The sequence below is a fragment of the Toxorhynchites rutilus genome, chromosome 3 (genome assembly GCF_029784135.1).
Source record: "Toxorhynchites rutilus septentrionalis strain SRP chromosome 3, ASM2978413v1, whole genome shotgun sequence".
NCBI classification, from domain to species: domain Eukaryota; kingdom Metazoa; phylum Arthropoda; class Insecta; order Diptera; family Culicidae; genus Toxorhynchites; species Toxorhynchites rutilus.
This window is the reverse complement of record NC_073746.1, coordinates 101,060,069-101,087,919: the sequence shown is the minus strand read 5'-3', so window position 1 is coordinate 101,087,919 and position 27,851 is coordinate 101,060,069. Positions and strand designations below refer to the sequence as shown.

At 37.6% G+C, this 27,851-nt stretch overlaps 1 protein-coding gene across 1 annotated transcript in view; it reads right to left on the bottom strand.

The window, feature by feature from the left end:
- Window positions 1-27,851, bottom strand: part of LOC129780377 (uncharacterized) — a 270,544-nt gene that overhangs the window by 72,436 nt on the left and 170,257 nt on the right. The window contains exons 6-9 of the mRNA XM_055788571.1: window positions 18,842-19,070; window positions 18,621-18,717; window positions 10,615-10,747; window positions 9,954-10,174 (exon numbers count right to left, since the gene is read on the bottom strand). Coding sequence (XP_055644546.1) covers window positions 9,954-10,174; window positions 10,615-10,747; window positions 18,621-18,717; window positions 18,842-19,070 — 680 coding nt within the window. The remainder of the gene's footprint in view (window positions 1-9,953; window positions 10,175-10,614; window positions 10,748-18,620; window positions 18,718-18,841; window positions 19,071-27,851) is intronic.

Genomic DNA, 27,851 nt, shown 5'->3' with positions numbered 1-27,851 from the left:
GGGCACATTCATAGTTGAAATTGGCAATGAAAGTTCGATGAATTTTTACTCCTTTGATTATTTAAATCCACATACATTACTATCTGTATTGATTCGGTTACAATCCAGAATTGATGCGCATTATACATCACGGTTACTCATTGTGGACTGGGGAATGTTTTGCCAGCAGTTTGATTTCAAAGTGGTACCAGATGAGGGCTGAGAGATGATAGTTAATTTTGAATGTTTATGTCAAACTAGCTGACCCGACGAACTTTGTCCCGCCCAAAATAGATTTTTTGATTTGAATACTTTCAAACATCCACGTTTTCTTACTAAGTGAACGTTAGTGAGTCCAATCACTGAACTCTTCATTAATTGATTACCCTTTGACCCTTTACAATTTACTTTTACTATAAATTGTCTAGTACTTCTACAAAAATTCGTCCTTATAATATAAAATTATTTTCAGACACAATTCTCGTTCAAAATTCTCCAAGCATTTGGAAATAACATGTTTCTCCGTTGCATGGAATACATGTTTCATACAGAGAATATAACAAAATAAAGACAGCTCAAATCGGACCATTCCATCCTCGGGTTTAGGGCACACCAACACATTTGGCCTTCCATTTTTATTTATATAGATATAAGATATGGAAATGCGTTATTTCGCCTGAAAATCCATTTCCACTTACGAACAAAGATCAATTTCGATAGCGCAAACATCGAACGGACTAACATCGCTCATTGTGATGTAATTTTCGAACATGTGGGAATTCAATTTTCCGAATTTTCCGACCTTCCTTCAGAGTGTTCCGAAAATTTTCCGATTTTTCTCTCCACTATATAGATCTACGGGAAGAGACGAATACCTCAAAATAAAGAAGGCTAAAATCGGACCGTCCCTTCTTCGGGTTTTCCGCTTACCAACAGATTTTGCCTTACATTTTTATTTATATAGATAGATATAAGATATGGAAATGCGTTATTTCGCCTGAAAATCCATTTCCACTTACGAACAAGGATCAATTTCAATAGCGCAAACATCGAATGGACTAACAACGCTTATTATGATGTAATTTTCGAACATGTGGGAATTCAATTTTACGAATTTTCCGACCTTCCTTCAGGATTTTCCGAAAATTTTCCGATTTTTCCCTCCCCTATATTGATCTACAGGAAGAGACGAATACAACAAAATAAAGAAGGCTAAATTCGGACCATCCCATCTTCGGGTTTTCCGCTTACCAACAGATTTTGCCTTACATTTTTATTTATATAGATAAATATTAGGCTGTCAAAAAAGTCCTGCGGTATTTCCGCGAGGTGTCGTTGGAAGCGCGTAGTTCTAGTTGTATTCAATGTATCGAGTCATACTATAGCTTGTTGGAAAGGTATTTTTGCGCGCTATAATATAGTTCTTGACAGTGTTTTGTTTGGTTAAGTCGTTCGTGAGTTATAGTGTCGCCAATATGGAGCAAAATAAAGAGAAAATCCGACATATTTTACAGTACTACTATGACAAAGGCAAAAATGCATCTCAAGCTGCCAATAAATTGTGCAGTTTATGGACCCGATACAGTTTCCATTCCACCGCACAACGATGGTTTCAACGTTTTCGTTCTGGTGTAGAGGTCGTCGAAGATGCGCTACGCTCCGGAAGGCCTGTCGTCGAAAATTGCGACAAAATCGCTGAATTAGCCGAGAAAGACCGGCATAGTAGCAGCCGTAGCATCGGCCAAGAGCTGGGGATAAGTCATCAAACCGTTATTAACCATTTGAAGAAGCTCGATGTATGGGTGCCACACACGTTGACGCAAAAAAACATCTTTGACCGTATCGATGCATGTGAATCGCTGCTGAATCGCAACAAAATCGACCCGTTTCTGAAGCGGATGGTGACTGGCGATGAAAAGTGGGTCACTTACGACAACGTGAAGCGCAAACGGCCGTGGTCGAAGCCCGCTGAAGCGGCTCAGATGGTGGCCAAGCCCTCATTAACGGCCAGGAAGGTTCTGCTGTGTGTTTGGTAATCTATTATGAGCTGCTTCCCTATGACCAAACGCTCAATTCGGACCTGTACTGCCAACAACTGGACTGCTTGAAGGTAGCACTCATGAAGAAGAGGCCATCTTTGATAAACAGAGGCCGCATCGTCTGCCATCAGGACAACGCCAGGCCACACACTTCTTTGGTGACGCGCCAGAAGCTCCGGGAGCTCGGATGGGAGGTTCTTTTGCATCCGCCGTATAATCCGGACCTTGCACCAAGTGACTACCACCTATTTTTGTCCATGGCGAACGAGCTAGGTAGTCAGAAGTTAGCCACAAAAGAGGCCTGTGAAAATTGGCTATCCGAGTTTTTTGCCAATAAGGAAGCGAGCTTCTATAACAGGGGTATTATGAAGTTGGCATCTCGTTGGGAACAAGTCATCGAACAAAACGGCGCATATTTGACTTAAAACAGATGATTGTAACTAATTTTATGAACAAATGAAAATTCAAAAAAAAATACCGCAGGACTTTTTTGACAGCCTAATATTTGGAAAGCAATAAGATATAGAAAGTTGACGTCTTTGACAAATGTACATATTTTAATATTATCTAGAATTTCGTCGAATACACTAAATCGCCATTCTGAATTCAAACAAAATTAGGATTGGTATATTAGGTATGGACTTGATGGTCATTGTACGAGCTATTCCTGTATTTTTTATACATAGAATTAATAGAATACTCTTTTCTTGTTTTTATTCTTTTATCTGCGCTTTTTTCCGTCGGCCTATTTTTAACACTTCAGTGCCAGTCACCGACATCAGAGAGGCGACTCCCTTTGTATCCTACCTATCAGACTCAACAACTCATGAGTCGGGGCAACAGCCTTACTTCCTTTTCGACGTAACTAGAGATTATTCGCCTGAGTCAATCTCAATGACGCCAGCTGGAATTGAAACATTTTTTTTTATATTTTTGAACCAATATTTTATGTCTTTTAGTTTTGAATTAGAAATTTTTGTAATCTTGAGTTCTAACTTTACCTAACGAGATACTCAAAAGATTAGATAGTAGTATCCTACATATAGACCTTCTCTTTCCACATAAATTTTTGAACGTTCGTAGAGGTGTCGGAAGGCGCGTTTAAATTGCTCAGTCGGTATGGAGTTCATAATATGCGTCACATTTCGTTGAATGTCTGGAACATCGTCAAAACGGTCCCCGTTCATAGCGTTCTTTAGCTTGCGAAACAAGAAAAAGTCTGCCGGGGCGAGGTCCGGAGAATAGGGGGGATGGGTGATGACAGTCACCCTTCGTTTGGCTAGAAACTGCGCTACCAAAATCGCGATGTGCGCGGGCGCATTGTCATGAAGCGAAAACCATTAGGGTGCCCATTTCCATTTTAGGGTGGTTTGAAAAATTAATGTTTTTTTCCAATAATGCCTTTTATCAAAAATTCATAACTTTTGAACTACTTAACCGATTCAGGTGATCACCATATCAAATTAAAGTCAATTAGCTAGTCTTTCTCGGAAAAATATTACACTTGGAAGAAAATGGATTTTGTTTTTCTAATTATTGATTGTATTTGTTTTTTACTGTTCACATGGCTTTGGACTAGGAGGGCACTATAGTCGATTTTGGACAAAAACACAAAAACATTTTTTTGAGATAACTGTAAACTTACATGAGGACATTTGACATCAGAATATATTTTTTAAAAAACCCCGATTTCTGGTAGTTTTTCGGTTTTCAAAAACTCCTAGATTGCCTAGATTATACCTGAAGTTAGGTTGCAATCCATTGCACAATGCTCCAGGAGATGCATTTAAGTGGAAATTAACATTTAGAGCTCGACAGTTATTCTTTAGACAAAAACTGTCTTCGACAAAGTTTTTACACATAGTAGAGCGCTCATTTTTGTGTTATCAAAAGTAGGGTGACCAAAATTGTCGATGAAATAAAAAAATCTAACTTTCTTATCTTTATATATATAGAGGTAAACATAGTTCGACAATGTTGTAGTCCCAGTTATTTAAGACATCTTTATAGAACAAAGCTTTTTTCTATCTCTTGAAATAACCGATATAGCGCCTTTTTTCTAAGTTACGTTAGGGTCTCCATTATGAAAACTGTTTTTTTGCTTTAACTTTTACATTTCAAATTCTACATACAAACAATCTTCGAAAGACTTTAAGAGCTTACTAATATGAACATTTTGCAATGCAGAACTTGTCAGTATCTCAACTTCACTCAAAGTTATTGATATTTCTTCCCAAAAAATACGCTCTGTGCAACTGTTTGTCATTTTTTCTGGGGAAAACATAAACAAAGTTTATTGGCGGCATTTAAAAGAGCATAGTTCACTCTACATGATGTGTGATTTTCAAAACTATGCTATATTATGAGTTTTTGGGTAAAAAATCATCAATTACTTTGAGTAGGATTAATATATTGACAAGTTCTGCATCGCAAAATGTTGATCTTGATAAGTTCTAAGATCCGTGCGAAGACAGTTTTGATGTAGAATTTAAAATGTATAAGATAGAACAAAAAAAACCGCTTTTTCATGATCACCCCCTTTTTCATGAACTTAGGAAAAAAGCATTATATTAAAAAATAGAAAAAAAGTTTTGTTCTACAAAATTATTTAGAATAGTTGGGGCTACACCATGGTCGAACTATGTTTATTTCTATCTATAAATATAAGAAAGTTTTATTTTTTATTTCATCGACAATTTTGGTTACACTATTTTTGATAACATAAAAATGAGCGCTCTATTATATGTAACAACTTTGTCGAAGACAGTTTTTGTCTAATGAATAAATATCTCTTCGAAACACTTTTAGAGCTTATCAGTACCAACATTTTGCGATGCAGAATTTATCAATATCTTAATCCTGCTCAATGTTATTGATGGGTTTCCACCCAAAAACTCATGACTTCAATTTTAATTTACTCAAATATAAAAAATAACATATCTTTGAAAATCACATATTATATAGAATGAAATTTGTTCCTTCAAATTCCGTCAACAAACATTTTTTATTTTTGCTCCAGAAAGAATGGCGAGCAATTGAAAAAGCGTATTTTTTTTGGAAGAAATATCAATAACTTTGAGTGAAGTTGAGATATTGACAAGTTCTGCATCGCAAAATGTTTGTATTAGTATGTTCTAAAAGTCTTTCGAAGACAGTTTGTATGTAAACTCTGAAATATAAAAGTTAGAGCGAAAAACTTTTTTTTTCGTACTGACTCTAATGCAACCTAGAAAAAAGCTCTATATCGGTTATTTCAAGAGATAGAAATAAACTTTGTTCTACAAAGATGTTTCAAAGAACTGGGACTACAACATTGTCGAACTATGTTTACCTCTATCTATAAAGACAAGAAAGTTAGATTTTTTATTTCATCGAAAGTTTTGGTCAACATGAAAATGAGCGCTCTATCATATGTAACAACTTTGTCGAGGACAGTTTTTGTCTAGAGAAGCTATAAATGTTAATTTTCACTTAAATGCATCGCCTGGATCATTTTCAGGGTTGCCACTTATACAGGATATTCTGTATTTTACAGATTTTTCAACAAATTTCAGATACAGAATCTGTACATACATAATTACAGATTTTCTGCAAAAATACAGAATTTACAAATTTTTTTTTAAATTCAATTTTAAATATTAAATGTATTACAGTGCATACGCAACGAGATGGCTTTGGTTGAAGGCAGTTATTAAGCGAAATCTTATTGATTTAAAGAGCTTAAACTATTTTTTACGTTCCAAGTTATGTATGACCATAATCAATCCGCCAATCGTATATTGACTCATTTAGACGATCCTATGGCTAAACCGATACTGTTCCTAAACTTTGTTCTACTGCTCATCAATATCGCCAATCGCTCCTTTCAATCAGAAAGTTCTCAATTTGGCGAACTTCGTAATTTAATTTATTTAACTATTTATCAACAGGTTGACATTGAACGCTAATGATACTAACTACTTAACTAATTGTCTTAACCTAATAACGGTTGAGCTTGTCTAAGACGATTTTATATTCTGTTCCTTGATATATGAAAATCGATGTTTCCAAAATGGCGATTGAATGTTCGAGCCATGCTAGCAACAGGCTCATGGTGAGAGTAATTAGTTCGTGCAGTTGGAAGGCGGAGAAATTCGTGGTTACGCAGATTTCTCCTTCTGACGTTGAAATTAATGCAACTTAACAATCCAGAACAGTCGATGTTGGCTTGGATGAGATCGTAAACGAAAACAACTCTAGCTAATGACAGAAGAGTGTTATTGTTGAACAGGTTGGGTAACTTATGTTTGGAGAGCTACGTGATGCTAACTTTGATGTGAAAAATTTTGAAGACTTTCTGAAGAAGCTTGAGGATGTTTGCGTTGGTATCGATGCAGTAGAAGCTGAAAAAGGATTGGAGGCAGCTAGGAAGTTGATCTTCAACAATTCCAATTTCCTCAATTCGTTGAAACAGGTAATATACAAGGCTTGGATTACAAATTCAGGCTACTCAAGTCGAATATTATGGGGCAAAAAATGAGTGACTCGGATATAACTTGGTCCCAGCTGTTGGATGTCAAAAGGCGTGATGGGAAATTTTTGTATCCATTGCTAAGGTCGTTTGTAAGACATGTTTTGCGGCTCCGCAAAGCTTATGCGATTGAGCCTTACACTTACACTTACAAAAAGTAATTTTTGATAACATTCATTAGTATGTGTTGAGCGAATATTTTTGCGTTACAGGTCCATCAAAACAAAATCCGGAAATCGGTTGGCTCCCACAATTATGGACTCTGTTTTTAGAGCGAAGAACAAAGTCAAAGTCAGAAGTCAAAGATGAAGTTGAAGAAAAATTCGAAGGCAAAGTTCAAGAAAACCAGGTAAAAACATCATGCAATTCAGAGGCGAAAAACTTTTCTATGATTTTTGTTTGTCATATTGACACGACTTTCATAACCCATAAATAAGAAAAATAAGTTCAAAGTGAAAATAAATCTTTACTTTCATTTTTTTCCTCTACTTTCCTATACAGATTTTATTTACTGATTTTTTGGCTAAAAATACAGATGTACAGATTTTTTCAGAAAATTTTACAGAATTAAATGTGGTAACCCTGATCATTGTGCATTTTGGAATACTGTTATTCACTCTATAAGGAAGATTGCGATGTTTGAATTTGAGTAAATGTTTTTACATATACAGAGGTACCTTAAAGATATCTGACTTCAGGTACAATCTAAGCCTAGCGTAAACAAGTTATTTATTTTTGTACCAATAACGCCCGGTTTAACCAACGAGGTGTATTTGTGTTGTTGGGATTTCAATTCTACTTTAAAAACAGCTTAGGTTTTCATTGTGTAACAGGCATAATATGTTAAACGTTTGTATTGAGATGAAAAAAGGATTTTGACGTAGGATTACATCTTTAGGGAACATATTGGGGTATAAATTGAATATCGAAAATCGAGCACATCGTGGAAATTGTCCAATTTCAAGCGCTTATTGCTCAGTCATTTCATGATGGATTGATGATTATTTTGCGTCAATCGATTTTGGAACTCCATAACAATTTTTTGTATTGAATAAAATAATATATGTCATGAAACTAACTATCGAACAACTGAAAAATCTCAACCCCTATCCTAACGGAAATTTCCACTTCTAATTGATCGAAATAGACGGCACATGCGGCGGTTCCCTAATAGAGACATCAAAACCAAGCTGCCTGGGGGAAATCGGCATTGCAAATACATGAAAGTAGGGGGAACTTTTGTTCCTACCGCAATGTGTTCTCTAACAGAGACATCAAAACTAAGGTGCCTGAGGGAAATCAGTATTGCAATATATGCAAGTCGGGGGCATTTTTACATTGCACCTTACTTGCTATATAAAAATTCCCCCGAGTGATACGATTAATTCTAGCAAATAAAATTTAAATTTGGAACTTTAGTGTTGGTTGCTTCGTGAAGTTTCATATCAATGACCGATGGTGTATTGTGAAAAATTTAGCACAAGTGTTTTGTAAAATTGTATATGGTAGCAGTTGTGTTAAAAATGACTTGATATATGAAACGATTTATTTCAATTTTCATAAATCAAAACCAATGTGTGTTCCTGCTCGAGAACGGGTCGTTCGATTTAAGTTGTGTTGTGTTCATTTTTACCTAAAGAAAGTTCATGCGATGAGAAAAAAAAGGAAAAGTGAAGAAATATTCGAAAAAGTGATTTCCTATATGCTCTACATATAGTATTAGGTGTTGTTAGTCCAATTAAAATTCGCATTGGGTTGAATAAACACTCAGAAAATAAAAATTATAAAACAAAATTACCTTTTCTATTTCAAATATGTTTTCTCTATATTCAAGTAACATGTTTTTGCTGATGAGAAAAACTGATAATTGTGTTCGGTATTGGTAATTATATGACATTGGTTAGTTTTTTTTTCTTTATTTCATCTATACATAACACAGGAGGTATCTCGTATAGAGTCACAGATGGCGGTTTTCATCATATCTCATTCCACTTCGGCTTCTTCTATCTGATACGTACCACCCAACGACTGTTTATCATACTTCTGTCATTAGCACTCGGTAAATACTGGTGGAGTGAACAAACAATACCCAAAATCCAAACGAAATTGCTCTTTTCAGGGCCACCAAATCATTATCAATGATTTTAAGGATGTAATTCTTCAAACATATCCACAATCAACATATAGTCTAACGGAATCCTACGTCAACTATGCGGTCGTGTCTCGAACACAACCCTCCTGTGACTTTTTGAATATCGCTACGTTTTGTATTAACCCACATGTCTTCAAATGTGTTTCATCGTAACTCCTAAACATATATTTTTACCATAATGATGTATTTGGAAAAGTTGTTGGATATTATAAGCAGATTGATAAAATTTCATAAACATGGTATAACACAGTATGACACGACAAACATATTAAAAGAGCTTATTTACTATAAAAAGACAATAAATTAGAAATATTTTTTTAAAATATCCCTAGAATGGCTGCATTTAGTAGGAGATTGATAATGAGCTTTTTTGTTTAAAATCACATCAGGATTCAAAATTTGTGGCTAAAAATGATTGTTAACATACAAAAATTCGAAGTTTCGAAAATTCATAAAAATTCTATGTTCCACGAAGTTTGTCAAAAATAGTTTTACCATCTTGGACTGATTATTTTGAATTTTCTACGTGACTTCTATTTTATGTGCCGAAAAATTCATATTTTAGATATTGCAAATTAAAGTTGTTGTTAGTAAATAAAAAAAGAGTACTAATTTTTTTCTCAGTTTAATTTTTTTCTCAGTGTAATTTTTTTCACGTTTAAACATCAATACTCTATAATTCTTTCTAAGAAACTATTTCGGTATGACTCATAGTTTTTGAGATATAAATTATCAAAGATTTCTCTTACCAAAATCGATACGCATTTTTCAAAAGTTACGCTTGAGTTCAAAAATTCCCAATTACTGTGGAAAACTTTCGAATCAAAAATACATGTTTTTAAAATCTGCATTGTTTGGACGATTTCATTTGGATTTACTCTATTGGTTCTTTGTACCTCCTGGGAATTCTTTGATTCAAATTACGGTGATTTAGATTAACCAATTTATCATAAAGCAATATAACTTAAAATTGTTTCCAAAGTTTGTAAACTATTGAAAACTTGGATGCATAAAAAGATATTACTAAAACTTTGATTGTTGATAAGTTGCCTTTACAAGTTAAACTGCTTGGTACTAATAATAATCCTCATTATCATTTTAGAACGAGAGGGTATTTCTCCGTTTGAAAGAAGGAATTATCTCATATTCATCCCATTCACGCCCGAAACCATTCCATTATGTCCTCCGGCAAGAAGTACATCTCTTCCGACGGCCCCCCCCCCCCATTCTGTCAATACCCAGAATCGGAATGATAACGTAATCCGGCACTCACCTTCCCGTACGCTGTCAGTCCGCCATGTTTCACGTCGTACTTGGGTGCATCCGCGTTGCTCGAGTCCGCCCACGGTGTGTGACAGGTCGACGTGAGGGTCATATAGCGCACGCCGAGTGCATAGTAAATCCGCAGCACACCCAGCGATCCGCCGAGCGAGTGTCCCCCTTCGACTCCAATTAGTGAACACATTTGATGGTTTTTGTGCGCTTCCATAATATCTGAGATTGGACGAAAGCAGCATCAGCAGCAGCAGCAGAATGGCAATGTAAAGTATGGAAAAGAGATAATTAGAGCGTTTGGGAAGGATAACAGATTTACGGGTAAAATGGTGCTACACTCAGATATTGCTGCTCATGGCAATCGTTCTTATGGAAACGAGAGTATGGATGTGAAAGGTGCATGCATAGTGTGGCTGTGACTGAAAACTGACCAACTGATGGCTCAGTTGGAAACACCTATTTCTATTCAGTGGTGGATAATTAGACTGCACGAAGCGAAATTAGTGATTCCATTCATATTACGCCGCGGCCGGGGACCAGCAATCGTGGCCGAGGACCCAATATGTACGGTTACCACGGATCGTTTCTACGTGATTCGTGGTGGCTGCTAGTGGGGGGGACAATTTTTCGGACAGTTACATGTAACATAATTACTATACCGTAAACCGATGTGCATGCTGTCAGATGTGGCGAGTAGCGTTCCGTCAGTCTTTTAATTACGTCAATTTGCTCAAGCGTAATCTGCACGGCATCTCTGTGTTGCGCCTCGCATGGCACGTATGCGGCCCAAAACTGTAAAATGAGAACATTTTAGTGAGATTCGTGATTCAGCGTCATTCGCGCTTGGCAAGCGCCCAAATTTTGTCATTCCCAAAATATCAAAATGTAAATTCGCATTAAATGTACCGAAACGGGATTGTACGACTGAATCAAGTAATCATATATTGTCCCCTTCTCAATAACGCCATTCGAACGTACATTTAACCATCCCACAACCACGCTCTAACCCTATTTCGCGCATCGCAAGTCATGCGACTGTTCCACGAGGATCATAAACATCAAGGTCACGCTTTTGGCTCGCTTACATCGTCTCGCACTCCCGCGCGGCGATGGTTTGGAGCGAGGGCAGCAGTTGATTTTCGGAGGGCATCGTAAATTACATTCCGATATATACGAGTTTATATTGTTTATGATTATGTTCATCGAGGAAAATTTTGCCCTTTCCGTCCCTCCGCTGCCAAGAACAAGTGCAAGCTCCCGACCTTAGCTAGGATCCCCTTTCCCGGCTTGGTGGCGGTCTGGTATCAGGGTTCGTGCGCTCAGTAGGTTTATAAAGCCAGACGAAACTTTTATCCTCACAATAAGGACAATAAACTTTGAAATTTGATTTCGTTGAAACGGGTAGAAAATTGATGCAAGAGGGTACTGTTTGGTTCTATCATCTTTGTGTGGATAAAGTTTTCGCTTCCACTTCGCTCGGGTTATGTTTGAAAAGAAAATGTGGCAATTGTGGGAGGGAAGAAGGGATGGTTAGGAAGTAACCACAGACCGTGTCTTCTTACGTTTGCCAACAAACTGCCAGGACTTCGCCGAGCACCGAGGTACAGGTAGGGTTGTTATAATGATGAGGAATATAATGAAACGAGGAATAATCAGTTTACATAGCATTTCAAATATTGGATTAATAATGAATTCCAGGAAATTGTTTTGCCCGGAGGAAGACATCGAATCTGGACGAGGCATCGGTTGGCCATCAAATATGGTGTAATTAAATCATAGCCACTGGTGTTCAGTGACCGATGGATTCGTGTGACAAACTTGAAACAATAGTTTTGTTTGAGTGAATATTATTTTTTGGTTAGCAATTGATGATTTTTCAAATCGTTCAATATTATAACAAACTGTACCATGTTTTTCTTCTTCTCATTTTTCTTATATGGCAGTACTGGTTTTGGAGAGAATTCGCCGTCTCATTGTAGCCGTCACCCGAATTAAAATTCAAAAAATGTGCTTGTACCTGTGTAGGCCGAACGTACTTCCGTTGAATAAAGAATCCCCGGTCAGATCGGAAATATCTATCACATCACTATATATCAAACTAAAACAGGCATCAACGATAATCGACATCTAGGATTTGACCGATTGAAACGTTTATTTTCACAGTTTTATTTGATTTCAATATAGGTGTAACTGTGGATAGTGCCCCAATTTATTTTTAACTTTAAGAATGTTTCTCCTCAACAGTGTATGTTAGAATGACCGTGTAATAGATTTTTACGCTATTTATCTAAGCTCTCGATCTAGTGACACCCACGACGATAAGTTTTTCGAGAAAAATATCATTCAAATTTTTCAATGAACATCATTCGTAAAAATTTCAGTAAAAAAAGTATAAGGGTCTGCGCCTAAGGACACGAGCAAAAGTTTAACGTAGGATTATTCCAAAACTGGAGTTTCATATGTCGTGTGATAACTCTTCTACGCTAGCGACAGCTTACTTACTATGCAAGGGTGGAGTTTACTTTGCAAATATTTTCTTTTCGCTATTCCCCTTCGTTGTTTCTATTCTAGCGGCTGCTTAAGTTGCCCGTTATTGACAGCTCTGTTCGGGAAAGCATACAAATGGACAGAACAAATGTTTGGGGAAATGGGAATGCTTTCAATTTTCATCAATTGAAACTATAAACAACCTATGGGATTGCAATGAATAGCATATTAAGCATATCATATCAGCCAAAATAGTTATTAACGTTAACTTTATTTTATAAAAACGTGACCTGTTTTCTTATTTGGCACCCTTAATGTAAGACGTAGTCCTACGTCAAAACTCGAATTCATCGATGTACATTTTTGTGTTGTTTCCATTGCTATTGTTATGAAATTCTGTTTGACGTAGAACTACGTCTTTCATTAAGGGTGCCAAATCAGAATACAGGTTACGTTTTTATGAAATAAAGTTAACGTTAATAACTATTTTTGTCGCGAATGGATTTTGGCGATTTAAATACCAAACGAATCGGAAATTCCCTAAGATTTGTTTGATATGCTATACATTACAATCACATGGTGTGTAAATAGTTAAAATTCATGAAAACTATAAGCGTTTCCATTTTCCCATACATTTGTTCTGTCCATGTGTGTGCTTTCCCGAACAGAGCTGTTAATAACGAGCAACTCATGGACGAGCAAGAAAGGGAAATTCGTAAGACTTGAAGTCTCCGTGAACAAAGGAAAAGAAGAAGAACGAAGGAGAATATTTGCCTAAAGTACACCCAAAGTTAATTTTTAGCACAATTTCTGGCATCTCCATTAAATGAGCTGAAAGATAACATAAAATGTTCTACTCCCCAATACATGTATATCATTTGTATAAAATATATGCTAGAGCCAATATGAGGGAGCGAAACAGGAGACACATTTAAATGAAAGCTTTTCGTATAGTTTGCCAAATACACGGCCCAGACAGAGAAAGATATATTATCGTTCATGTTCTTCTTTATCGGCTTAGAAAACACCTTCTAAGTTCTTATTATGATGAGGTGTAATATTATCACGCTTCTTTATAATAGCGCTGGCAGCTATATGGATAGCGTGGTCGTGTAAAGTAACTTCGCAATCCAGTCGGCCTTGGTTCGATCCCCATTGACGTTGTATGGACTTTTTTTTTGCACAATCCCAAATGAAAAGAGAATAGAAAACAGAAAGAGATGTCTGCTCGCATCCATACCAACCATTTTTAAGCTTTCAAAATAGCTCATTATTTGCGTATTTGACTTTCATGCACAGGAAATGGCATATTTTCTGCCACAGATGACAGATCTCGCTGAGGCAAACTTTCATTCTTCGTGAGGACACCGACTGAACAACATCGTTGCTGGGCGAGATGGACGGTGAGGATTGGAGGAATACTACGAGGAAAAAGTAAAGTTTTCCAAGGGCATTTTCGAAGGTTAAAGACGAATGAACTGAAGAAGTTCAAAGTCTCACATGTCTTTGTTTCGGATTGAGCTGTGGACGCGACCAAATTACTGACTTGCTGATGTCTCTAGCATTGCAATAATTGCATCAAACTGACGCCATTGCATTAGGCTTCTGAGCTACCCAATTGTGTGGGGAATCATTAAGCTAGGCTATCTTCAGCTCACCAAGAAAATAAATGTTCTGGAATTTTGTCTGTGATTTAGTTTTGCATGACGGTAGCAAAACTCTCTCCACAAAGGATGACAGCTAAGCTGATCTAGACCTAGGGATTGTTAAGATGGCCGCATTTGTAGCCAGCATAGAAAATCATGAGCATAGAAATCATAACCTAAAATTAAAAATGAAGTGCTCCGCGCGATTCTCCAGCAGTGATTTTAATTGCAAATCGCCAAGAAGCTTTCGGATGGGTATCCAAACATAGCCTGCCAAAGGAAACTATCCAACTTAATCAAATATTAACACATATGACTCCAAATATTAGACAATACGTGAGCAGCATAAAACAGGGCCCCCTAAGCGCGAGCCCTGTATTTATTTAGTAACCAAGAAAGTAAATGTTGTTCTGGAATTTTGTATGTGATTTGGTTTCGCCTGCCACTAGCAAAACTTTCTCCACTAAGGATGATAACTGCGCTTATCTCGAGTATGTATTGTTCTGCGAGGACAAGAATGAATCATCAAACAATTATCGTCGAATGATTCTACAAGATAAAATATATTTCAGGGCGTCCAAACTGGTAGAACAGTTATTTCTAAAATTTCGTAGCATTATAAAATAATATTCGCAGTTATAAACAAGCGACTTGAATTAAACTACAGCGTAGTTCAACGTAAACCATTGTGTCTTGGACTCAACCTCCTATATTTCTTTTTTGCATTTTTGGTAAGCTTATGCTGTCAGAAATGTTGTCCTAAAAGGATTTTTCGATATCGTTTGGAAAGTTACAGCCAAAAGTATGAAGTCAACTCAAGGGATATAGTATTGCTGTACGAATTTTAAAACGCATTCTTCTCGAAACCATGTTGTATCAACTGGTGGTATGGATATCTCAGGACCACCTACTCGACCAATTTGGCTGAAATTTTTTATCTACATAAATTAATTTATTCTAAAGCGTTGCATAGCCGTTTTTTGATATCCCATTCTTTTGATTTTTTAAAAATTGCTGTTTAGAGATTTTTCATGAAAAATATCTAATTTAAAAAAAGGCCGTAGTTTTGGCAATTTTTCTAATTTTAAAAAAACTCGACCAATTTGGCTGAAATTTTTTATCTACATAAAATGAATTATCTAAGGTGTTGCATAGCCGTTTTTTGATATCCCATTTTTTTGATTTTTTAAAAATTGCTATTTAGAGATTTTTCATGAAAAATATCTAATTTAAAAAAAGGCCGCAGTTTTGGCAATTTTTCTAATTTTCAAAAAACTCGACCAATTTGGCTGAATTTTTTTATCTACATAAAATGAATTATCTAAGGTGTTGCATAGCCGTTTTTTGATATCCCATTTTTTTTTATTTTTTAAAAATTGCTATTTAGAGATTTTTCATGAAAAATATCTAATTTAAAAAAAGGCCGCAGTTTTGGCAATTTTTCTAATTTTCAAAAAACCCATATGTAACGCTTTAGGTATTGTCTTAAAGATTCAAAATATTCATTGGAATTTGTTCTGCGACATCCCGTTGCTTCAGAACAGATACCACCATCAAGGTACCGATTTTCAGACAGCATCTACGAATCCAGCTGTCAACAGCGTCATAATCATTATTCATGCACTCAAATAATGGTACCTTAAACAATAACCAAAATACACGAACACCTCACTTTATTCGTAACATCCGAAAAAAATCCACGAAAATTCATTATTTTCCGACCTTCCAGACAGGGGTCCCCCCTTGAACGAATGTTTTTGTAATACAGTCGATTATTGAAAACAAATAATGTGCATTCATTAACTCGATTTTTTACATTTGTTAATAGGACCTTTTCGAAAGTTACGCGAGAATGATCTAAATATAGCCGTTTTTGTTAATTTTCCGAATTTTTCAAAACCTCTATGTAGCGCTTTAAGTATTGTCCTAAAGTTTCAAAATATTTATTGGAATTCGTTCTGCGATATGCCGTTGCCCGATACTAGCAGCAAGGTACTGATTTTCAGACAGCATCTACGCATCCGGCTGTCAAGAGCGTAAAAATCATAATTGTTACTTGACAAAATTGACAGGGGATACGGCAGAGATGAAGAGATGGTGGAAAAAGAAAATGAAAAATTTTAAGGGGTTGTATCTAGGACACGACCGCATATTTTCGTCGTGGAACTACTCAATTATATTATGCAATCCACTTGTTTACCTCTTCGAATATTATTTTAGAATGCATCGAATTTTTTGTAATAGTTTATGTTCTTCGTTACGACTAAATTTGATGAACGTCCTTTTACGTTTGAGATGATGCCTATGACTACCAAAATATTTGAACGGAAAAAAATGTCAAACGATCAGTGTATTTTACATTTCCTTCTGAAATTATTGCACATCTCATGTTTACGTAGTTCACGAACCGCAAAAGTTCATTCACCTCTAGTATTTGAAATGACTATTTACCCAGACTTCTCAGTACAAAGCGAGTACAAAAAAAAAATTACAGCTCAACATAAAAAATTACCCCCGATTTGCATGTTTTGACGAAGCGGATTCCCTCAGGCACATTGATTTTGAAGTCTCAAACACAGAAAAACACAGTTCGGTGGGAACAAAAATACCCCCAACATGTATGTATATTTGAAAAGCGGGTTTCCGCAGGTATATCGATTTTGAAGTCTGTGTTGGGGAAACCGTAAATCGGGCCAATCAAAACTTGGCAGCTAGGGCGTTCAGATAACGCTTGGCATTTTACAGTTATGCAATTGTTCATTTCATGAAAACTAATATTTTATTGATTTTGATAGACGCGTAGAAATATTTCCTATCAATTGATGCAAACATCTTTCCGATCTGTTAAGAAATGTTTGAGTTATAAGCATTCGAAATATGGGTAGGGTTAGCACAGAAAACAGAACAAATGTGTGGGAAAAAAGAAAGTTCTTCCAGTTTTTATAAATTTAAACCGTTTAGAGATTAGCGGATTGTAATGTATAGCATATCAAACAAATCTTAGAGAATTACCGATTCGATTGGTATGCAAATCATGAGAATTCGTTCCCAGTGAAAACAGTTATTAACGTTAGCTTCATTTCATAAAAACGTGACCTGTTTTCTTATTTGACAATCTTCCTGAAAGACGTGGTTCTACGTCAAAAAGTTCGCGGTTAAATCAAAACTAAATCGGGATAATTTTTTTGATACTTTTTTTTTGAATGAAAATGAAAATTTTGAAAGTATCAAAAAAAAAATTTATTATTAGCCCACCATGGACTGAATCCCCTTGTTGGAGTTGTCGGAGTTAGTATGGGCCTGGATGCTGCGCGTGAATCAATAGGAAACTATTTATAGCACATAGATAGAGATAGATGAAGAATGAATGGTCGAATAGTCGAATGAAGTAGGAGACAAAAAGTATTTGAATTATAGAAGTGGAAACTATATAGAAAAGTAAATTAAATAATTGGTTGAATTTGAATCAGTGGGAAGGTGAATTCATTAGTGGTTTTTCAAGTAATTTACTAAAAAAAAACTCTTTTAGGAGCTAGGAGAGTTGAATTGACCATATTGAAAAATGGTTCAATTTACGAGTTATATGGTCGGTGTGAAGTAACAGGGGACCAAGTTGCAATATTAAAAAAAAATCGAGTTATTGATTGCATTAGGTTAAACATTTGGTAAGCTAGATTCCACATTTATCAGATTTGGAAAATCACGCGTATAGCAGGAATAACCTATCGACATTGTTTTGAACGCTCAACAAAAAAACCCTTAGCGCACCGAGTTCCACGCTCGTAATAATGACGTAGCATTATTGGGGACAATTACTATTGAATTGAGATTTGGTAACTGTTCATAAATCCGTGAATTTAATTCATTCAATACTTCAAATGGTGACCAACATTAACACGAAAAACATGATATTCTCAGGTTTTCTTTTATCGTTCTTCAAAATGTACAAAGTAATAACTATTAAAAGGAACGATGAAGAAATACTAAACGATCGGTCGTTTCTTTCATTTGTGTCCTAAAATGTAATGCTTGCGATTTTTCGGAGAGTGCAATAAAACATCCATTCAGAGCCAACAACATTTTTATTCTATCAAACCTGAGGTAGAACCGATTTTTTACATACTTATTCAAGGCTAAAAAATGATTAAAGATATGATTGATGATTTTGGTATTGTACGACAAAAATAGTAGAAATATGGGTATAAACATAATACCTCGAAATACATTCCTATAGATTTGTAGTGATTCATATACCAACACTAGGGAGCACAAGCTTACAAGTTTCTAAGGGGATTCATGAGAAGTAAATTGATTCAATTTCTAAAGAACTTTCCAAACGCTTTTCTCAACTTCTCTTGTGAGTTCAGAACTTTAACTTTTTGCTGATTTCTTTTCTTGGCCCCACACAACCAGACCGGTGAAGATAAACATTTATCGAATTACACGAGCAGACTCGGGGACACTTCCGACACTTCCTATCACACAATATATTTTGTTTTACACCCCTCCCTCTTCGCCACGAATTCACTTACCTGTGCCGCGATTCGGCCGCGTTTCATCCGCTGCAAGTCCGTGTGACTCCATGCACTTTTCGACCAAGGCGAAACCAGCTTCAAATCGTCGTCGAACCTGGAAGGACGGAAGAAAAGAGGACGAAGCCAAACGGATACATAACGGTCAATTGAAAAGCGATAAAAATCTATCCAGTGGCGATTTCACTCGCTGTCGAACGTGCTGTCGAAATGTCACGTACCTAAACTCGTTGAGTTGATTATGTAGAAACTTCCTAATATTCCACGGCAAATCGTTGTGGCCGTCGATTAAAGGCACTGTGTCGAGCAGCTGGGTGGCGACTTGGAGCCGTTCCTCGAGCGGTGCTCCAGCTGAAACCTTTAAGGCAAACGGGACGGCCACTCCGGCAGCCCCCGCTATCAGCAGGATCGAAGTCACCGCCAGCCACTGTCGGGAGGGAAGATCCCATTCTGTTGTCGTTGCGGGAGGTGGGGAGAGAGGTTGAAATAAACAAGAGAGAATTATTAGATTACGGTATCTGCCCACGTTGTTTCGGAAAAGCAATTTCCTCAAAATCTAACCACCGACGCAATGAACAATGCGGTCTGGTTATGCCTCAGCATAATCGCAGGGAGGGTTCGATTTCATACGTTGTTGTGTGTTATGATGCTTGTTTGCCTTTCGATATCCATTTAGAATTTGTAAAAGGGATAACGAAGAAAAGGACCCACTTATGATATCTGTGGGAACAAAGGTAGCATTTTTAATCTTGTTATGCCTAAAGTATCTTATTATAGTTCAATCATGAATTCTTCGACATTTGGAAGTTGCTTTTTCGAGGGGAAATGTTCACGTACTCCTTCAAACTTAAACGGTCTCGAAAAAGTTTAAGGACCTGTCTCGGATTGCTAGCCCGACACAGACTAGCAATACACCCACATACACGCCACAGCAGCTTTCTTCTCAAGATGCAATAAACCGTTCAACTTACGCCGTACTCAGATTGCACTTTATTATAGTCGTTTCTTCGGTCCACCTCCGCCCGGTCGGACGGTCGCTTGTTCCGATCCAATCTCACGATGCGCCAACTCCGTCGCCACCTTGATAGCGAACTAGTTCGTGAAGTGTGTTGCATAATGCATCGCAAGCACGAGTACAAGTGCAACGGTGAAAACATACTCCTACCCATTTTCACCGCATGGCGAAGATTGAGATTTTATGAGCTCATAAAATATTCTTATTATTTCTGTCAATCTGTTCGTTATTACGCCGGGGAATCGTTTCATTCGCTGGGCCCCAAGTTTGGCGTTTGTTGGCGAGTTTAATGTCGTTTTTTTTTGTTTGCCTAGCTTTTAATAATTTTCCCTTTAATTCCATTACGAGAAAGAGCGAAAGTTGTTTTGAGCGTTGATAACAAGGCTTTTATGAAGTGTTGACTGGGATTAACGGTTGAATGTTCTTTTTTGTAGAGCTCCTCCACTTTCTCCCTTAGCTCTATCGACAAGAGGGGGAAAAAGAACGAACGGAATGATAACGTGGCACGATGTGTCTGCAGTCTGATAAATAATTTATTTTGAATTACCATTTTCATCTACTGAAACTGAAAAAAAACATGCCATGAGAGTAGGAATCCTCCCGGGCGGGAGTTCGGCTTCCAATAGAATGAATGCTGGGTAGTGGTGTCTTGAGTGTTGGGGTATTCGAAACGATATAATGCATGCTTTTAGGGATAATCGCATTTTTTTCAGGTTTTGCAGGGGGATGTTTTTGTCGCTTGGGTACTATGGGTTTCATTTATTCTGTGTGAAATAATACATAAATTTAATATCATTTCGTGTGGAGCTGATGAGTTTTTGGTTATTTCCTCTGACAGTTACTGCAAAATTCTGGATATATTTTGATTTATATTGAACATTTCACAAAATAAGAATCGACTGTTTTTTTGTATCCCATTTTTATTGCAATCAACAAATTTCTCTTCATTCAGGTGCAGAAAGAAAGATTGTCAGTTATAAAGTGTTTTATGAATGAACCGTTATCATTGGAATCATGAATCAATCACTTTACGCAAAAATGCATGAATCAATCACTCTACGGAAAAAATAATCATTTTTAATGAGTGCTATTCAGTGTTTTTGGAACGTATACATGGTTTTATTAATTTTCTTGTAGAGTCCATTGGTTCTGTAAACCTAATCTATGCAATGTTGTTAAACATTTACTACCGGTGTACTAGATTTTCGAATAAAGAGATGATACTTTTGAGTTAGACTCTTCACTGAGTTCAAATTATGAACACCACATTGTTTTTCTGCACAATTACTTATTTGCGTGACTAATTTTGTGTTTGATACAAAAAGTCTAGCTATGGGGAATGTTGAACCACTTTGATCCATTTTTTTGCAGTGAGTTATCTAAACTTCCATTATTTTTTTTGATGAAGTTCAAACTATTTTTAATATGTTTCGGATTTGCCGATTTGGGTCAAATATACACCGTTTAGTTGTAAAATTTGTTGCAATTCCAAAGGTAGGTTCATAATGTCTCTAAAGGGTGTGTCACATCAAATTGCATGACGGAAAAAACGCTGTAGAAATTCGCCCAGTAGACCGATCCTTTTGAAAATTTTAGACAGTAAAATAAAAACTATTAAACAACTTTTGGCATTTTCTTTTTATTCATACTTCGAGCCCAAGCCCGTATGTTCGCACCTTCCTCTTTACCCCGTCCATAAGGTTCTGTACAACGTCAGGTTGTAGTTTTTTTTGAACAGAAATTCATTTTCTCTTGAAGTCCACCTCCGATTTGACAACTTTTGGGTTCTTCCGGAGGGCCTGCTTCATAATCGCCCAATATTTCTCTATTGGGCGAAGCTCCGGCGCGTTGGGCGGGTTCATTTCCTTTGGCACGAAGGTGACCCCGTTTCGTACCATTCCAACACGACGTGGTTTCGTACCATTCCAACACGTCCTTTGAATAGTGGCACGAAGCGAGATCCGGCCAGAAGATGGTCGGGCCCTCGTGCTGCTTCAATAGTGGTAGTAAGCGCTTCTGTAGGCACTCCTTAAGGTAAACCTGCCCGTTTACCGTGCCGGTCATCACGAAGGGGGCGCTCCGCTTTCCGCAAGAGCAGATCGCTTGCCACACCATGTACTTTTTGGCAAACTTGGATAGTTTCTGCTTGCGATTCTCCTCCGGAACGCTGAATTTGTCCTCTGCGGAGAAGAACAACAGGCCCGGCAGCTGACGAAAGTCCGCTTTGACGTAGGTTTCGTCGTCCATTACCAGGCAATGCGGCTTCGTCAGCATTTCGGTGTACAGCTTCCGGGCTCGCGTCTTCCCCACCATGTTTTGCCTTTCGTCGCGGTTAGGAGCCTTCTGAACCTTGTATGTACGCAGGCCCTCCCGCTGCTTGGTCCGCTGGACGAATGAACTTGACAAATTCAGCTTATTGGCGACATCCCGGACCGAATTTCTCGGATCACGTCTAAACTGCTTAACTACGCGCTTGTGATCTTTTTCACTGACGGAGCATCGTTTTAGTACTCTGCTGACCGTGGATTGGACGATTCCCAGCATCTTACCGATGTCCCGATGTGACAACTCCGGATTCTCGAAATGAGTGCGCAGGATTAATTCACTACGCTCTTTTTCGTTCGACGACATTTTTCCAATTTTACGAAAAATTGACAGTGAAGCATGGCCAACGTGATCTATACACTCTTATCTGATTATAAGCGAAAGCTGAAGAAATAATTCCTAAAAATTAAATTTCTACATCGTTTTTTCCGTGATGCAATTTGATGTGACACACCCTTTATCATAGAAGTCTTGGTTCTTATTGGCGGAAAACTCTAGCAATAGATTTTTTCAATCTTCTCTTGATCCCAATTTCTTGTCACTCTGAAACGTGAAAATCAACTCTCCTCTCAGCCACTTTGCTTAGGGTAGGACAACTTCGGCTTTCGCCGTCAACATGACTAGTTACTCAGTCATTCTCGCTCTTAACGCTCGTCAATTCGTTTCTAGTCAATTTCATTCTACCAACTGGTTACTCTGTGCTCCCTTGGCCGAGTGGTTAGCGTCATAACTAACATGCCGGGTGTTCGGGTTCGATTCCCGTTCTGGTCGGGGGAATTTTTCGTCAAAGAAATTTCCTCCGACATGCACTGTGATCACGCGTATTCTAGAGCTTGCCACTCAGAATGCATTCAAGGCGTGTTATTTGGCATAGAAATCTCAACTAAGTACTAATAAAAATGACGCAAGTAATACTACGTTGAGACGGCGAAGTTCCTCTAGGAACTTTAGTGCCATTGAAGAAGAAGAAGAAGTGGTTACTCTGATTAAAGTGACGAATGAATAAAAATCTGTCACTTCATTCAACCTGAATTCAATCCACCACTACCACTCCACCCTGACCAGTACTTTGTTGCCCGCGTACAGAATCCATATGACGTGCATATGAAGTGAATTGATTTCTGATGCTAAAAAGTAGTTACACCAATAATGAACGGCTCAAAAAAAATTTTCTGATCAAATGTAACACGCTGAGCAACTCGTGATAGATGAAAAAATGCAGAGAGAGATGTATAACACATGACCGCATAGTTGACACAGGATTACGAAAATATTTCATTCAATTCGCTTGTTTATTACTTTGTATATTATTTTATCAGGGTAGGGAAATTATTTCCAAAAAGGCCTGGTTCAGATAGCCTTTCATCAACACGAATGCACAGTCAGAAGTGCACTGAAGTGCTTCAGAATCATTTACTTCTGTTTTTGCTTTAAAAAACCGTGATAATTTGGCATCAATCCATGAAATCCGCAAAGTCGTGGCATCGTTTAACCCATTTTGCCATATGGTAATGCTTTTGCACCAAAAGATAGATTAATATGTTAGCTACCACTTACTATCAAGTTCAATCAATTTCATATAACTTTATTGGGCAATAAATTCGATTTAAAGCAAGTAGGTTTGGAAGGTGTTTTCAATTTCAATTGAAAACCCCAATGAAACACAAAAATATTAGAGTTTTTCTACAGTATTATTTTAATAAAAGAACATACATTGCGATATAGAGCAAACATCTTTCGATGGAGCCTCTAACAAGAAAATAACAGCCGGTAAAATTGAGTGTTCGAAAAATCGAACGTTGGCCATAACAAACATTTATTTTCTGCTGAATTAATATCAACACATCTAACCTTCGCAGCGCATTTTGTTCGTTTACTTTGAAAGACGGAAGGTTTTTCATTTGTTTTCGCATTTTCAATTGTGAATGTTCGCAAATATCGATAATTTAGCAAATATTATTGAAAATCTGTATGTTTTTTTTTCGTCAAAACCTTAGATGATGGCGGCCCGTAGAATCTCGTGTGGGGAGGAGCTGGCGGAAACGATCAGTACGTGTAACGAGAATTCTAATGAGAATGCTGGTGTGAATATTTTTTCGCCGGACCGAATAATTACCATCCAAAAATATTTTGCATCATTTTGGTACAGGTTTTGAAAAAATGTTCGATTTTTCGGGAAATGGATGATTGGGAAGAAATAATTCTTAATAATACACATTTCTCCACGGCCAACAATAAAAATAACAGCATATGCTTTCGTTTGAACGAAAAAGCCTACCAGTAATAAATTAGAATTACATGAAATAAGAAATATGACATCTCATCTTAGGTGGATTAATTTAGGTTTACACTTAGAAACCTTCATCCTCCTGTGCATGTTCGTCCCAGAATGTAAAATTGATGCATTTATGAATACCGTATATTTGCTAATTGTAGTGAATTTCAGTTCACAGTATGTTTGTACTTGCAAAAAAAAAGTACGGGTTTCGGCAAATGTTCGATTTTTCGAACAGTCATTTCTCGGAAAATGGAAGCTGGGAAAAACATAATTCTTGAACATTGGGGTTTCTTTAGCGTCAATAGTCGAAATTACACCAATGGCTTTCGTCAAAAAAATTATTTTTACAGCTTGGTCGTTAATGGTCGTTAATCGTTCAAATAGTAGGTGCAGCTTCAAGCAGTATGAGTGATTTGAAGAGCTTAAACGAGCAGTGTTCTCTGCGTAGAACGAGATACACAATACAACATGGCGCAGCTTGGTCGGAACCACCCCGAATAGGTTACTTGAACTGATTGAGAACTAAAGATTACCTACGAATTAGAAAATTCATGTGAAATTGATGTTAATTTTGTGAAGGAGTGAGAGTTTTCTATATCTGGTTCTATAGTTATGAAACACTGGGCACAACAATAAAGTTCAAATGACCAGTCTAATAAATGAAGATACACTATATACTACAATTCAACCGACACCTTACATAAAGGGTGTGTCACATCAAATTGCATCACGGAAAAAACGCTGTAGAAATTTAATTTTTAGGAATTATATCTTCAGCTTTCGCTTATAATCAGATAAGAGTGTATAGCTCACGTTGGCCATGCTTCACTGTCAATTTTTCGTAAATTTGGAAAAATGTCGTCGAACGAAAAAGAGCGTCGTGAATTAATCCTGTGCACTCATTTCGAGAATCCGGAGTTGTCACATCGGGACATCGGTAAGATGCTGGGAATCGTCCAATCCACGGTCAGCAGAGTACTAAAACGATACTTCGAGAACCTAACCATCGACCGGAAGGTGAAGAACGGCCAAAATGGATGCTCCGTCAGTGAAAAAGATCACAAGCGCGTAGTTAAGCAGTTTAGACGTGATCCGAGAAATTCGGTCCGGGATGTCGCCAATAAACTAAATTTGTCAAGTTCATTCGTTCAGCGGACCAAGCAGCGGGAGGGCCTGCGTACATACAAGGTTCAGAAGGCTCCTAACCGCGGCGAAAGGCAAAACATGGTGGGGAAGACGCGAGCCCGGAAGCTGTACACCGAAATGCTGACGAAGCCGCATTGCCTGGTAATGGACGACGAAACCTACGTCAAAGCGGACTTTCGTCAGCTGCCGGGTCTGTTGTTCTTCTCCGCAGAGGACAAATTCAGCGTTCCGGGGGAGATTCGCAAGCAGGAATTATCCAAGTTTGCCAGTTTGCCAAAAAGTTTGCCGGAAAGCGGAGCAGATCGCTTGCCACACCATGATGACCGGCACGGTAAACGGGCAGGTTTACCTTAAGGAGTGCCTACAGAAGCGCTTACTACCACTATTGAATCAGCACGAGGGCCCGACCATCTTCTGGCCGGATCTCGCTTCGTGCCACTATTCAAAGGACGTGTTGGAGTGGTACGAAGCCAACGGGCGCACCTTCGTGCCAAAGGAAATGAACCCGCCCGACGCGCCGGAGCTTCGCCCAACAGAGAAATATTGGGCGATTATGAAGCAGGCCCTCCGGAAGAACCCAAAAGTTGTCAAATCGGAGACGGACTTCAAGAGAAAATGGATTTCTGTTCAAAAAAAAACTACAACCTGACGTTGTACAGAACCTTATAGACGGGGTAAAGAGGAAGGTGCGAGCATACGGGCTTGAGCTCGAAGTATGAATAAAAAGAAAATGCCAAAAGTTGTTTAATAGTTTTTATTTTACTGTCTAAAATTTTCAAAAGGATCGGTCTACTGGGCGAATTTCTACAGCGTTTTTTCCGTGATGCAATTTGATGTGACACACCCTTTATCTCTAGAAACTCAGACAAATGGAGTGGCTCTATAGTTATGAAAAGCAGTACATTATTACCATATTGCGGACCGCTCACGAGTTTTCTCGTGTTTTGCGTTCCGTCTGTTGCGGATGGATCACGAAATAACCCGTGTTTACTACTCTTGATGGTTAAATCCTTGGTTTGCCAAGAATCTAAAAAGACCTACCGATGGCTCGCCTTCGCCTAATTCACACCGAAGGAAACGATCTCCTTCGTGGAATCCAATCAAATGAAGCGTTCAAGTTTGCCCCAAAGCGTGCGGTCCTTAAAGGTTAAGCATTTCCACGCCAAACCAGCCGGTCGTTGCCCCGATCCTCTCCAATTTCTTAAATGGTTTTATTTAACTTGTTGTATGCATGTTTGTATGTTCTGTAGAGTTGTCTCACATCAATAGGAATTTTACCCCCTTCCTGTTGATCGATTGATCTGAAATTTGAACACTCCTTTATCCTTTTATGGCCAATTAATTCTTTTCATGTAATAACTTTTTGACGTAGAACTACGTCTTTCAGGAAGGGTGCCAAATCAGAATACAGGTCACGTTTTTATTAAAAAAAGTTAACGTTAATAACTATTTTCACTGTGAACGAATTCTCATGATTTGCATACCATTCAAATCGAAAATTCTCTAAGATTCGTTTGATATGCTATACATTACAATTCGCTTATCTCTAAACGGTTCAAATTCCTGAAAACTGTAGGAACTTTCTATTTTCCCATACATTTGTTCTGCCGATTTGTGTGCTAACCCTACCGTATTTCGAATGCTTATAACTCGAACATTTCTTAACAGATTGGAAAGATGTTTGCATTAAGTGATAGGAAATTTTTCTACGCGTCTATCACAATTAATAAAATGTTATTTTTCATGAGATGAACAATTGAATAACTGTAAAATGTCAAGCGTTATCTAAACGCCCTAACTGCCCAGTTTTGATTGGCCCGATTTACGGTTTCCCCAACACAGACTTCAAAATCGATGTACCTGTGGAAATCCGCTTTGCAAATATACATGCAAGTCGGGGGTATTTTTGTTCCCACCGAGTTGTGTTTCCCTAACACGGATTTCAAAATCAATGTGCCAGGGAGAATCCGCTTCGCCAAAACATGCAAGTCGGGGGTATTTTTCCCACTGAGTTGTGTTTCCCTAACGCGGACTTCAAAATTAATGTGCCTGGGGGAATCCGCTTTGCAAATACATGCAAGTCGGGGGTAATTTTTGGTGTTGAGTACTTTTGTACTCGCTTTGTACTGAGAAGCCTGGGAAAATCGTCACTTCAGATACTAGAGGTGAATGAACTTTAGCGGTTCGAGAACTACGTAAACATGAGATGTGCAATATTTTAAGAGGGAAATGTGAAATGATCGTTTGACAATTTTTCCGTTCAAATATTTTGGTGGTCCTAGGCATCATATCAAACGTAAAATTCTAAAATAATATTCGAAGTGGTAAACAAGTGAATTCCATAATATAATTTCGTAGTTCTACTTCGAAAATATGCGGTCGTGTCCTAGATACAACCTCTTTCAATTTTTTTTCATGCATAAGGGTATCAGATGAAAGATACTCTTCCTTTTTATTATTTGCTTCT